This window comes from Balaenoptera musculus, chromosome 15 (assembly GCF_009873245.2).
Source record: "Balaenoptera musculus isolate JJ_BM4_2016_0621 chromosome 15, mBalMus1.pri.v3, whole genome shotgun sequence".
Taxonomy (NCBI): domain Eukaryota; kingdom Metazoa; phylum Chordata; class Mammalia; order Artiodactyla; family Balaenopteridae; genus Balaenoptera; species Balaenoptera musculus.
This window is the reverse complement of record NC_045799.1, coordinates 23,008,201-23,022,857: the sequence shown is the minus strand read 5'-3', so window position 1 is coordinate 23,022,857 and position 14,657 is coordinate 23,008,201. Positions and strand designations below refer to the sequence as shown.

Sequence of the window (14,657 nt, the reverse complement as noted above, 5' to 3'; positions counted from 1 at the left end):
GCTTATCCATTCATGTGTCCGTGGATCCTTGGGTTGCTTCCATCTTTTGTCTGTTGTGAATAATGACATTTCCTATCTCTTAGGACCACAATTCTTCGTTGACACCACCATGCTTTCTGATCAAATTGTGTACGTCCACCCAAGGCCCTGTCTGACTTATGGCCACAAGTTTTAATGTCACTGTTCTTACATATGTGGAAGAGCTTCACCAAGGAGGTGCCTCAAGGAAACCATGATACCTTCATATCGTGCAGAAGCTTGGAGGGTATTTACAGGAAGGGGGAGAGGACAGGGATTCCAGATGGAGGGAGTAGCACGTGCAAAGGCACAGAAGCAGGAAGGGCAGGGCAGGTCCAGGAATCACAACTGAAAAGAAAGGGGTGGGAAGAGGGGGATGGTGGGTCACAAGAGTAGGAAGCTGACTGAGAAGGGCCTCAAATATCAGATCAAAGTATTGGGCATTACCCTCCAGGCAGGGGAGAGCAGCTGGGGGATCTGAAGCAACAGTGAGACGGTCAGATTTTCTTTTTAGAAAGATCACCCTTGATTGCTGTGTGGATAGAGCTTTGGAAACAGGGAGACCAGGGCGGTGGGGTGGAAGAGGAAGGAATGGATAAACAGAAGAAATTTTCTGAACGTTCTGAATGGACCGACTAAAGGGGCACAGGGTTGGAGTCAGGTGGATCCCTCCAGCTTCCCTGGTTTGGGCCACAGGTGGATGAAGAGGTCATTAACTTGAAAGAGGGAGTCGGAGGCAGGGCGTGCTTGGCTGGATAAGGAGGGGCTCTTGGGGAAGCAAGATTACAGAGGTCAAGTTGTGCAGATGTCTTTCTTGCTGTTGAAGGAGATGCGGATGAAATGAACGCTTCAACGTAGTCTGTGGGAACTCCTGTGGCCAGGGGGTTGATCAGGATCGTTCCAGAGTGAGTGGAGAATCAGAGAGCCTTGAACGCTGGGCAGCCTACCATGAGCCAGCACTCGGCATTCATCATCTTGTTTACTCCCGGCTATCCAGTGAGGTTGGAGCTATTAAAATCGTGTCTTGAAGAAGAAACAAACATGGAGGTGAAGTGCTCTGCCACTCAACAGCTGTGTGACCTTGGGCACATCTGAGCCTGCTTCGCCCCATTGTTCAGTGGCGATAATGACCCCACCCTCAGCCTATGGTGGGGGTAAGATGAGACCCTGTGTATGCGGAGTGCTTGATGGTGAATGGCAGCAGCCATGCCTGCTGCAGCTGCTGTCACCGGCACCCTAACTTGTGGATAGACGCAGCCCAGGCCAGGAGCTGAAAAGGAGGCCACACCTCTAGCCTCAGTGCTGGGAGATGAGAGGTGAACAAGGGTAGACACAGAGCTAGCAGCCTGAGGGAAGGGGCCTGCCATCCCATTTCCCCAGCTCTGGCGAGGAAGGAAACTAAGAGACCTTGGGCGAGTCACCTCAGTTCTCCAGGCCTCCACTTCCTCACCTGTGAATTGGGTGGACCAATACCAACCCCACAGGGCTGTGTATTAATGTAAGATTAGAAACACAAAGCCCTTGGCAAGAACCCAAGAGGTGGTAGCATTTATTACAATTGTCGTTGTTAATGTTGATATTAATATTACTAGAAACGGGCAGTGTAGCCTCCTCCACTTTCACCAGTGGGCAGTTCTGAGTGCAGGTCTCCTTTTTAGGACCTCCCCTAAAGAACTGGTTTGTGTGTAGAGGCGTATACAAGGATGTCTTTGCTGTATTATTTGTAATAAAGCAGGCCCCTCACTGCCTATCACTAAGTGTTCAGTTACCTTTGTTGCATAAAAAGTGATCTCAAACTTAGTGACATAAAACAACCAGCATTTTATTATGGTTACGGCTCTAACAGTAGGTCAGCAATTCAGCAGGAGCATGGCAAGCACATCTCATCTCTACTCCTAGATGTCCGGGGCCTCAGCTGGGATGACTCAGGGCCTGATATCTGAGGGAAGGAATTACCTGAAGGTAGTTCACTCACATGCCTGGTGCCTAGACCAGAATGACCTAAAGACCGGGACTGCTTGCCGGGGCCCCTGTGTATGTCTTCTCCACGTGACTTTGCTTCCTCACAGGCAGCCTCGGGGCAGTCGGACCTCTTACCTGTTGGCTCCGGGCTCCAGGCTAACAAGGCTGCCTTGCCTTTGATGACCTCGCCTCAGAAGTCACCTGGGATCTCTACCACTGTATTTTACTGGCTACAAGAAGTCACAAGCCCACCCAGATTCAAGGACGGGGAGAATTAGACCCCGCCTCTTGATAGGGGAGTGTCAGGGTTCTAGAAGAACTCGAGAGACAGGAGATACTGCTGGGGTCATCTTTGGAAAGTAGTCTGCCACAACACAGAACCAGTTCAGTCTAATATGGTGCAGTTACAAAGAGCGCTTTTACTACTGAACAGTATGTTGTGAAGTTCTGTCTAGTTTGACACATACAGATCTGCTTCAGTTTGGTTAAATTCTGTGAAGTGTTCAGTGAGATACATGAAGTACTGCATTTTCTTTGCCCACGTTCCTGATGATGGGTGTTTAGGTGTTTTCAGGGTTTTATCAGCATCTTGGCACACGTCTTTCTTGGCATCACATGTGAGAGAATCTCTCTAGGATATTTACCTTGGACAGAATTGCTGGATGGATGGAAACACATTTTATATTTTAATCAGTTCTGCCTGATTGCTCTCCAAAGAGGTTATACCAGTGTATCCTTACACCAACAGTGTTGGAAAATTTCCATCTCTCTGATATCCTCACTGATGCTTGATCCTGTCAGACTTTAAATTAATTATTTGGTAAGTGGAAAAGTATATCTGGTTGATTTATTTTGTATTTACTTTGTTATTAGAGAAGCTATGCATATTTTCATTAATTTATTGGCTCTTTCAACTTTTTCTCCTGTGAATTGCTCAGATAGTTCATTTTTCTATTGCATTGTCAGTGTTTTTAAAATTGATTTGTAGTTCTTTATATATGTGGATACTTAATACTATGTCATATATATATTGTATTTTATTTTATATATATATATATATATATATATATATATATATACACACACACACACACACACACACATGCATGCTTGTGGAATCTTAGTTCCCCAACCGTGGATTGAACCTGGGCCCCCTGCAGTGAAAGCACTGAGTCCTAACCACTGGACCATCAGGGAATTCCTAAAATTAATGATGTCTTTATCACTTTTTTTTGCTTGTTTTTTGGGCCATGCCACGCAGCTTGCGGGATCTTAGTTCCCTGACCAGGGATCAAAACCTGGCCCCCTGCAGTGGACCACCAGGGAATTCCCAAAATTAATGATGTTTTTATCACTATTATTTTTAATTTTAAGTTCATATCTTTTAATCTTCTGCACCTTTGATTTTTTTATTGTGGTAAAATTTATCATCTTAACCATTTTTAAGTGTCCAGTTCAGTGGTATTAAGTGCATTCACATTGTTGTACAGCCATCACCACCATCCATCTCCATAACTCCTTTCATCTTGTAAAACTGAAACTCTATACCCACTACACTATATACACTATAACTCCCTATTCTCCCCTCCACCCCCGGCAACCACCATTATACTTTGTCTTTATGATTTTGACTTATAAAAATAGTATATTTGTCTTTTTGTGATTGGTTTATTTTACTTGGTATAATGTCCTCAAGGTTATTCCATGTTATACCATATATCAGAACTTTATTCCTTTTTATGGCTGAATAATATTCCATTGCATGTATATACCACATTTTGCTTATCCTTCATCCTTCAGTGGGCATTTGGGTTGCTTCCACATTTCAGCTACTACTGTGAATAATGAACATGGTCCACAAATATCTCTTCGAGTCCCTGCTTTTAATTCTTTTGGGTATGTACCCAGAAGTGGAATTGCTGGATCATATGGTAATTCTATTCTTAGTTTTTTGAGGAACCACCATACTGTTTTCCACAGCAGCTGTGCTATTTTACATTCCTGCCAACAGTGCACAAGAATTCCAGTTTCTCCACATCCCTGCCAACACTTGCTGTTTTGTTTTTTTTTGATAGTGGCCTTCCTAATGCATATGAGGTAGTATCTCATTGTAGTTTTATTTTATTTTTAATTTTTATTGGAGTATAGTTGATTTACAATGTTGTTTCAGGTGTACAGCAATGTGAATCAGTTATACATATACATATATCCACTTTTTTTTAGATTCTTTTCCCATATAGGTCATTACAGAGTATTGGGTAGAGTTCCCTGTGCTATACAGTAGGTCCTTATTAGTTATCTATTTTATATACAGTTGTGTGTGTATGTCAATCCCAATCTCCCAATTTATCCCTTCCCCTCTTTCCCCCCTGGTAACCATAGGTTTGTTTTCTACATCTGTGACTCTATTTCTGTTTCGTAAATAAGTTCATTTGTACCATTTTTTTAGATTCCACATATAAGTGATAACATATGATATTTGTCTTTCTCTGTCTGAGTTACTTCACTCAGTGTGACAATCTCTAGGTCCATCCATGTTGCTGCAAATGGCATTATTTCATTCTTTTTTATGGCTGAGTAATATTCCATTGTATATATGTACCACATCTTCTTTATCCACTCCTCTGTCAATGGACATTTATGTTGTTTCCATATCTTGACTATAGTAAATAGCACTGTAATGAACATTGGGGTGCATGTATCTTTCTGCATTATGGTTTTCTCCAGATATATGCCCAAGGAGTGGGATTGCTGAATCAAAGGGCAACTCTATTTATAGTTTTTTAAGGAAAAAATTTACATTCCCACCAACAGTGTAGGAGGGTTGCCTTTTGTCCACACCCTCTCCAGCGTTTATTGTTGGTACATTTTTTGATGATAGCCATTCTGACCGGTGTGAGGTGATACCTCATTGTAGTTTTGATTTGCATTTCTCTAATAATTAGTCATGTTGAGCATCTTGTCATATGTTTGTTGGCCATTTGATTTTTTTTTTGGAGAAATGTGTGTTGACGTCATTTGTCCATTTTTGAATCAGGTTGGGGTTTTTTTGGTTGTTTAAGTTTTAGGAGTTCTCTATATATTCTGAATATTAATCCCTCATCCAGATACATGATTTGCAAATATTTTCTTCCGTTCTGTGAGTTACCCTTTTACTCTGTACGTAATGACTTTAAATGAACAAAATTTTAAAATTTTCACGAGGTCCAGTTTTTCTATTTTTTTCGTTGTTTCCCTGTGCCTTTGGTGTTAGAGCTAAGAAATCGTTGCCAAATCCAATGTCCTGAAGCTTTTGTCCTACGTTTTCTTATAAGAATTTTGTTGTTTTAGGTTTTAAATTTAGGTTCTTGATCCATTTTGAGTTATGGTATCACATAACAATGTAACTTCACTTTTTTGCATGTGGATATCCAGTTTTCTCCACACCATTTGTTGAAAATATTGTTCTTTCCCCATTGAATGGGCTTGGTACCCTTGTCAAAAATCATTTGATCATGTTTGCAAAGGTTTATTTCAGGGCTGCTATTTTATTCCATTGATCTATATGTCTGTCTTTAGGCCAGTACCACACTGATTTGATTATTGTGGCTTTGTAGTAAGTTCTGAAACCAGGATGTGTGAATCCTCCTGTTTTATTCTTTTTTAAGATTGTTTTTAATGTTTGGGATGCCCTGAGATTCCATATGAATTTTAAGATGGATTTTTCTATTTCTGCAAAAAACATTATTGGAATTTTGATAGGAATTGTATTGAATCTGAAGATTGCTTTGGGTAGTATTGACTTTTTAACAGTATTAAGTCTTACATGTTCATGAACATGGGACTTGTTTCCATTTATCATATCTTCTTAATAACTACAAAACAGCAGTGTTTTGTAATTTTCATTGTGTAAGTCTGTCACCTTAATTAGTTAATTCCTAAATATTTTATTCTTTCTGATGCTATTGTAAATGGAATCGTTTTTGTAATTTCCTTTTCAGGTTGTTTATTGTTAGTATTAGAAATGCAACTGATTTTTGTGTGTTGACTTTGTATTCTGCCTACTTTGCTGAATTCATTTATTAGTTCTATCGGGGTTTTTTTGGTGGAATCTTCTGGGTTTCCTATGTATAAGATCGTATCATCTGCAAACAGAGATAATTTTACTTCTTCCTTTCCAATTTGGATGCCTTTTATTTCTTTTTCTTGACTAACTGCTCTGGCTAGAACTTCCAGTCCTATGTTGAGGTGAAGTGATGAATGTGGGCATCCTTGCCTTATCCTTGATCTTAGAGAAAACACCCTGGAGTATGATGTTCACTGTGGGTTTTTCATGTATGGCTTTTATTTTGTTGAGGTAGTTTCATTCTGTTCCTAGTTTGTTGAGTGTTTTTCTCATGAAAGAGTGTTGAATTTTGTCAGACTTTTCCTGCATCAATTGAGATGATTGTGTGGTTTTTCCCCTTCATTTTGTTGATGTGGCATATTACACTGATCAGCTTCCATATGTTGAACCATCCTTGTAATAAATCCCACTTGGTCATATGTATAATCCTTTTAACATACTGCTGAATCGTGTTTGCTAATATTTTGTTGAGGATTTTTGCATCAGTATACATAAGGGATAATGGTCTCTAGTTTTCTTGTAGTGTTTTTGTCTGGCTTTGGTATCAAGGTAATGCTGGATTCATATAATGAGTTAGGAAGTGTTTCCTCCTCTTCAGTTTTTTGGAAAAATTTGAGAAGGAGTGGTGTTAGTCATCTTTAAATGTTTGGTAGAATTCAGCAGTGAAACCACTGGGTCCAGAGCTTTTCTTTGTTGGGAAATTTTTGATTACTGGTTCAAAACTATTCAGATTTTCTATCTTTTCATGATTTAGTCTTGGTAGGTTTTGTGTTTCTATGAATTTGTCCATTTCATCTAGGTTATCCAATTTGTTGGTGTACAGTTTTTCTAGTACTCTCATAATCTTTTTTATTTCTGTAGAATTGGTAGTAATGTCCCCACTTTCATTTTTTATTTTAGTATTTGAGTCTTTTCTTTTTTTCTTAGTCTATCTAGTTAAAGTTTTGTCAGTTTTGTTGATCTTTTTGAAGAACCAACTTTTGGTTTTTTGATTTTTCTCTGTTGTTTCCCTATTCTCTGTTTCATTTAGCTCTGTTCTAATCTTTATTATTTCCTTCCTTCTGCTGGCTTTGGGATAGTTTGTTCTTTTTCTAGTTTCTTAGGTTATAAAGTTAGGTTGTTGATTTGAGATCTTTCCTAAGTTGTTTTTTTTTAAGGGTACATAGTGCTGAATTTTTTTTTGTTTGTTTTTGCTGCATTGGGTCTTCATTGCTGTGCATGGGCTTTCTCTAGTTACAGCTAGCAGGGGCTACTCTTTGTTGTGGTGTGTGGGCTTCTCATTGCGGTGGCTTCTCTTTGTTGAGCACAGGCTCTAGATACGTGGGCTTCAGTAGTTGTGGCACGCAGGCTCAGTAGTAGTAGCTCGCGGGCTCTAGAGCGCAGAATCAGCAGTTGTGGCGCACGGACCTAGTTGCTCCGCGGCATGTGGGATCCTCCCGGACCAGGGCTCACTGGAGAGACATTTTGAAGTCTCTGCTTTCCTCACTGATTAGTGATGCCAGTCAGTCATAACCCCTGCCAGATTGCTACACGCACAGGGGTGTGTTTCTCAGTTCTATTCTGTTCTGCTGCCCTTTTGTCTATTTCTGTGTTAATACAGCTTTTAATTGCCATAGCTTTTTAACATGCCTTGGCATCTGATAGGGTGAATCCCCTTCCTTATTCTTTTTGTTCAGAAAGAAAAAGTCTATTTATATCTTCATTCTTCCAATACCAATTTTAGAATTAGTATATCAAGTTCCTCAGAAAAATTTTCCTGGGTCGCTGACTAGAAATAGAGTTTATAGATTACTTTGGGAAAAACTGATACCTGAGAAATATTGAGTCTTCTTAGCTATGAATGAAGTTTATCTCTCCATTTATTCAGATCTCCATTTTATATCCTTCTATTCAAGTTTGATTAATATATCTAGGAAGGCCTTATGTATTTTTATTAGATTTATTCCTTGGTACTTTCTAGTTTTTGTTTTGATAGTAAAATGAATTTTTATATTTGCATACTCTAATTAGTTATGTTGAGACTTCTACATTGATCTTGTATCCAGCAACCTTGTACAACTCTCAGTCCTCTTAGATTCGCATCATAAATGATCATATTATTTGCTCTAGTGGCAATTTTATGTCTTTCTTTAAAGATTTATTTTTATTTCTTTTCTTTTTGGCTGCATTGGGTCTTTGCTGCTGCGCGTGGGCTTTGTCTAGTTGCGGCGAGCGGGGGCTACTCTTCATTGCGGTGCGTGGGCTTCTCATTGCGGTGGCCTCTCTTGTTGCAGAGCGTGGGCTCTAGGCGCGCGGGCTTCAGTAGTTGTGGTGCGTGGGCTCAGCAGTTGTGGCTTGCGGGCTTTAGAGCGCAGGCTCAGTAGTTGTGACACACAGGCTTAGTTGCTCCGCAGCATGTGGGATCTTCCCGGACCAGGGCTCGAACCCATGTCCCCTGCATTAACAGGTGGATTCTTAACACTGCACCACCAGGGAAGCCCTGTGTTTCTCTTTCTAATCTTACTGTGTCTCATGCATATCTTGTCTAACTGCAAGAGTGTCAGGACATTGTGCGATAGTGGGAAGAAAGCAGCATCCCTCCCTTGGTCCTGACCTTCATTCACTCAGTGAGTATTTAGTGAGTTCCTACCATATACAGGCACTATTCTAGCTTCTGGGGATGTAGCAGAACAACACAAGGTCCCTGCCCTCGTGGAGCTTACATTCTCATGGGGAGAGACAGAAAATAACCAACTAAACATATAATATGCAAGATGGTTAGACATGCAACAGAGAAAACAAAGCACAGTAAGAGCAGGATGAAGAGAGCTGCCTGGCTGGGGGCAGTGTTGCTGTCCCACATAGTGTGGTCAGCGAAGGCCTCCCAGATAAGGTGACCTTGGAGCAGAAAGCTGAAGGAAGGAAGAGAGAAGAAGTCTCAGAGCTCTGGAGATCAGAGAACTCCAGTGGTGGGCAAGCGCTTGACGTGTTCTAGGGCTGGGGAAGGCGGCCAGTGTAGCTGCAGGAGTGAGCAGAGAGAGGTGGGGGGTGGAGTCCGTGTGGTGGGGCCTCAGAGGTGTCAGAGGCTTGGCTTTGACTCCCAAAAGAGAATGTGTTGGAGAGTGCAATGTGACATTCTTTTTTACAGGATTAATCTAGTTTCTCTGTTCAGAAGAGAGTGGGCGGAGGGGCACAAGTGGAAGCTGGGAAATGAGTTAGGAGGAAGTAACATAATCTGGGGAAGAGGAGATGGTGGTGGCCATGGAGCATTTAAGGGAGGGGTCAGATTCTGGGTATACTTGGAAGGCAGAGCAGGATTTCCTGATGGATTGGATATGGAGTAAGAGTGAAAGGAGTCCAAAATGGTTTGGAGTCTGAGTGACGGAAAGGATGGCGTTGCCACTGCGATAAGGAAGTTGCATCCCTGACTTTGTAAAGACTAAATTAGTACCTTTACCACTTCACAGATGACGCAAGGACCTTAGATCACTTTTATCCCCCTCCTAACCTGTGTACTATTGCTGTTAAGTATTTCAGTTCTATATATATGTTCTAAATGCCACAAGACATTATTTTTGTTTTATACAATCAGTATTTACTTACCCACATATTTACTCTTTCTCGTACTCTTCACTCCTTTATTTCTCTGCTTCTAGTTAGGATCATTTTCCTTCTGCCTGAAGAACTCCCTTTAGTATTTATTTTAATGTAGTATTTGTCTCAAAATGTCTGTATTTTTCCCTCTTTTTTTGAACAGTATTTTTTTAAAACTGTCCTCCAGGAGGCAGGCTTCTGTTTGTTATTATTTTTTAATTTATTTTATTTATTCTTTTGGCCGCGCCACGCGGCATGCGGGATCTTAGTTCCCCGACCAGGGATCAAACCCGTGTGCCCCCTGCAGTGGAAGTGTGGAGTCTTTAACCACTGGACTGCCAGGGAAGTCCCTGAACAGTATTTTTGCTAAGTATAGAATTATAGGTACGTATTGATCTTCTTTCAACACTTTATAAATATGTTTTTATGTCCTGGTTTCCAGCCTTTCTATTGAAAAGTCAACTGTCAGTCTTCCTGCTGCTTCTTTGAAGAATAATTTGTTTTCTCCCCTTTGTCTGCTTTTAAGACTTTTTCTCCTGTGTTTGAGTTTTATCCATCTTACTGTGATACCTAGGTATGGTTTTCTTTGTACTTTTCCAGCTTGATGCTTACAGGGTTTCTTGAATCTGCGGCCTTAATAACTCTCATCACTTTCAGAAAAGTCTTGGCCATCATTTCCTCAAATTTCTGCTCCATGTTATTTCTTCTCTACTTGTGGACTCCAATTACACATATTTTAGACTGCCACATCTTATGTTTCTTCATTCTCTCTTCTGTATTTTCCCTTTTTTTTTTTCTTCCTCTGGACCTCAGTCTGGATATTTTCTACTGGATTATTTTATAGTTCAGCTGTAACCAATCTATTAAACCCATCTATTGCAGTCTTAATTTCAGTTACCCTATTTTTTAGTTCTAGAATTTCCATTTGATTCTTTTTGATAGATTTCTGGTTCTTTGCTGAAATTCCTCATCATGTCATATATTTTCTGGGACATATTCACAGTCATTTTAAAGCCCTGGTCCAATACCTCTAGTACCTACATCCCCTATAGTTCTTTTACTTTTTGCTGATTTTTCTCTTTTGGTGTGCAGTCATTTGGTCCTACCTCGTGGCATGCTTGGTAATTTTTATTCAATGCCAGAAACTGTATACGAAAACTACAGAGATAACTTGAAGCTCAGGATGATTTTCTTTTCTTGTTTTTTTTTTTCAAGACGATTTTCTATTCTTTGAGAACGAATTTACTTTTGCTTCTTGTAGACAATTAGAGTAGGGCCAGACCAACTTAATCTAATATGGGATTGAGCTGATTCAGAGCTGGGTTTTGTGACAGCCTGGGGTATTTCCAAGCCCTTCCTCCTTGGCAGACACTGAGCTCCAATTTTTGTTTCTCCCCCATCTTAAGACTGCTGGAAGCTTTGCTCAGCTTGATGCGCTTTCCCCCAAGTCCTGTCTGCTCTGGTAGCTCCGAATTCCAGTTTTGGTCTCCCTTTCCCCATGGAACTGCCACAAGTTCTGCTTAGCTTCTCAGACTCTGAACCACCACTTTCTGCTTGGCTTCTTAGCACCTCAGCCTTGTGCTGCTTATAAGCTGGGAGATGCCTTGGGGTAGAAGGCAGTACAGAATATCAGACTTGGCTGAATATAGTTTCCGTTCTCACTGACATCTTAGCCTCTCAAATTCTGGTTGCTTTGGTAATTTTTTAATGCCTTGAAAGATTTTTGTTTGTTTGTTTTTGGTATTTTATTTAGTTTTTTTTTTTAATTTTTCTTGGTGGGAGGGTTCAGTTTGTCTGATAGTAACTGGTTTTTCATAGCCAGAATCAGAAGTCATTAGAATTTTCTAATGTTGAATCAGTCTTGTATTACCAGAATAAACCCAGCTGAGTTATTTTAGTACATTGTTGTACTTTTGTTAATATCTGATTTAATAATTTTGCCTTTCTTCAAAGGCAGCATTACTTGGCTGGTAATTTTCCTTTCTCATCCTTGTCCTGTTTTAGTATCAAGGTTATCTAGCTTCATAAAATGAGTTTGGGATGGTTCCTTTATTCATATTCTAAATCATCTCTCTGAATAAATTTCTTTTCTTCCATTCTCTCTGTCCTTTTAGAACTCTGATAGATGTATTTTAAGTCTCCCTGTCTCCTCCATGTCTCTCAGTCACTTTTTTAAAAATAGTCTCCAAAAAAAAAAAAAAAATAGTCTCATCTTTTTAATACATCTAGTTGTTTCTTTTATTTCTTAAAAAATAAGGTACCTAAGTGCAGTCTTATGGTTAGGAATTCTCAGGAGAAACTTTTCCTTTTATTCCCATCCTTTTTTTTTTTTTTTCTTTTAATTATTTTATTTTTGGCTGCGTTGGGTCTTTGTTGCTGTGTGCGGGCTTTTCTCTAATTGCAGCGAGCAGAGGCTAGTCTTCATTGCCGTGCGCAGGCTTCTCATTGCTGTGGCTTCTCTTGTTGCAGAGCACAGCCTCTAGGTGCACAGGTTCCAGTAGTTGTGGCACACGGGCTTCAGTAGTTGTGGCTCACGGGCTCTAGAGCACAGGCTCAGTAGTTGTGGCGCACGGGCCTAGTTGCTCCGCGGCATGTGGGATCTTCCCGGACCAGGGCTCGAACCCGTGTCCCCTGCATTGGCAGGTGGATACTTAACCACTGAGCCACCAGGGAAGCCCTCCCATCCTACTTTAGACCAAGCCAGGCACATATACCCACTACCTTCTGGGGGTGGGGGTGGTCATTTTACCCCCAGCAGCTTAGCTATTCATTTAAGACATCTTGTCTTGTTAATCTAGCAGTGTAAGTGTTTTGAGCGAGGAGCTTTTTCACTCCTGTCCTCCTTGTCCTTATTGGTTTTCATCAGGGTTTATTCTTTGTGCTGTGTCCATCATGGCCCTTGTTTCTGTGATGCCTGATTTTTCTCTTGCACTAGTTCCAGAGCTCATGTTTTATCCCCTTCCATTGTCTTGCATCTCTTTTCAGAGCACCTTATCTCTGCTTTGAACTACTGTTTAAATATTTGTGGCTAAATGTCACACTTTTCATCTGTTCTCTGGCAACAACTTTCTGGTGAATGTTCATCTGCCATTTACTGCTCCTATAACATGTTTAGCTCCTGTGTTGGTTTCTTTTTAATAACTAATTTCTGAATGAGGTGAAATTCTTCCTTCATGAGCTGCTGTTAAGTAGACCACTGTGGGAGCCAGGACTGTGTCCCAGGCTGGCAGGAATTCCTCAGGCATGGTGATGGGTGCAGGGTGCGTTCTTCAGCCTGGTCTTCTCCCCAGGCGATGAGAGGGCGGTTACCATACAGTGTTGTCCTCGTCCCCCTGCCCCCCACCTCTGGTGCTGAACCAGGTTCAGGAACGCTCCTGCTGCAGTCCACACCCCCTTTTTATTTCAAGTAAGAGATTATTGGCTTCTCCTCTCAAGTTATGCTGCTTTTGAGAACTCAGAACTGCCACCTTTATCTGAGCCTTTCAACCCAAAGAATCCTCCTCGTGTGGCTATCAGTGCATGTGGCAGCCTTCCTATACTACATTCCAGAGTTCTGTCAGGAGACAGTTTGCATTTTGATTTCTTGTTTACTCTGTTTTGCTTTTCAGTGATTTCTAAGGGGGTTAGGAGGTAGTACCGTCTTCCTGCCACCACTTTAAAACTGGAAATCACACTAAAAGATTTCAACCTTGTATTCCTGGGCTAAACACTTCATGGTGAACTCTTCTGTTGGATTCTCTTTGCTTTAAGACTTTTATGTTCATAATGAAAGTGCCCTATTCTTGGCATGTCCTATGTTCTCTCAGGGCTCCTGAAATTAGTGGTGTCATTTTCTGTTTATTTACTCTCAGGAAGAATTTGAATGTATAAAACAGGGATTATCTATTCCTGGAAGGTTTTGTAAAACCTCACCTGTAAAACGACATAGGCCTGGTTCCTTTTTCTGGGGAAGATTTTTAACTCCTGCTTCAGTTTTTTAAAACAGTTATTGGCCTAATCAGATTCTCTATTTCTTCTTGAGTCTATGATAGTAATTTATGTTTTCCTGAAAATTTTTTCCATTTAAACTTAGTTTTCAAATTTATTGCCATAAAATGTCCTTAGCAACTAGGGGATGGGGCTCACTTTATTATGTGTGGTTTGCATTTTTCACAGTGACAGTGGGTTAATGTGTAAATAAAATGAAGACTGACTGCCATCACCAAATAATGATTGGCATCCTAAGGCGGGGAGGGGAGGTGAAAGCCATGACCCTGATCCTGCCTTCCACCCCAGCAGACCTTGTGCACTGCTCAGTCTTTTTCCACCTTCTCTTTCTCAGTCTTAGGGAAAGTCCTCAGCGCTGTGGGCAGTGCCCAGCTACTGATGTCACAGAAATTCCAGCAGTTCCGGGGCCTCTGTGAGCAAAACTTGGTGAGTGTGATTCTTCTTCCTCCACAGTGGGTCTTCTAGCCAGAGCCCCCAGCTGGATTAGCCTCTAAGCCTCTGTGACCTCCTCTCTAACATGGAGAAGGTGCTGCTTCCTCATGGCATTGGAAAGATGACAGTGGTGCATGTCAGTGGCCTAGCCAGGGAAAAGGGCCAGGAATGGTCCTTCAGATCTCTACTACCTTCTGAAATAGAAAAGTGAACTCTGTGTCAAAACAGCCACATGAAAGTTAAAAATCAGTTAGCACTGATTTATTTATATACAACATACTCTATATCTAAGAAGACAGTCAAGGTAAGAACTAAGAAATAACCACCGTGAGGCTTGGTGGGTTTCCCTCTCCTTCACCCTCGCCGCTAGGCCAGCAGCTTTTCTGTGGAAGCCTCTTTCCATCTGGCAGGGGTGTGTAGACTCCCAGGGGGTGGAGGACAGTGGCGAGTGTTTGTCTCTAGGACCGGTAGGGGTTTGGGGCGTTCACCGGGGAAGTCCTTATAAGGAATGGCTCTCAGAGACAGAATGATTGGCTAGAAACCACAACGGATTCTGTAATCACACCCACCGGGGAGTGAT

At 41.2% G+C, this 14,657-nt stretch overlaps 1 protein-coding gene across 1 annotated transcript in view; it reads left to right on the top strand.

Annotated features, from left to right (window-relative positions):
- Positions 1-14,657, top strand: part of DLGAP4 (DLG associated protein 4) — a 200,636-nt gene that overhangs the window by 182,777 nt on the left and 3,202 nt on the right. Inside the window, 1 exon segment of the mRNA XM_036824561.1 lies at positions 13,980-14,071. Within this exon segment, the coding sequence (XP_036680456.1) occupies positions 13,980-14,071 (92 nt within the window).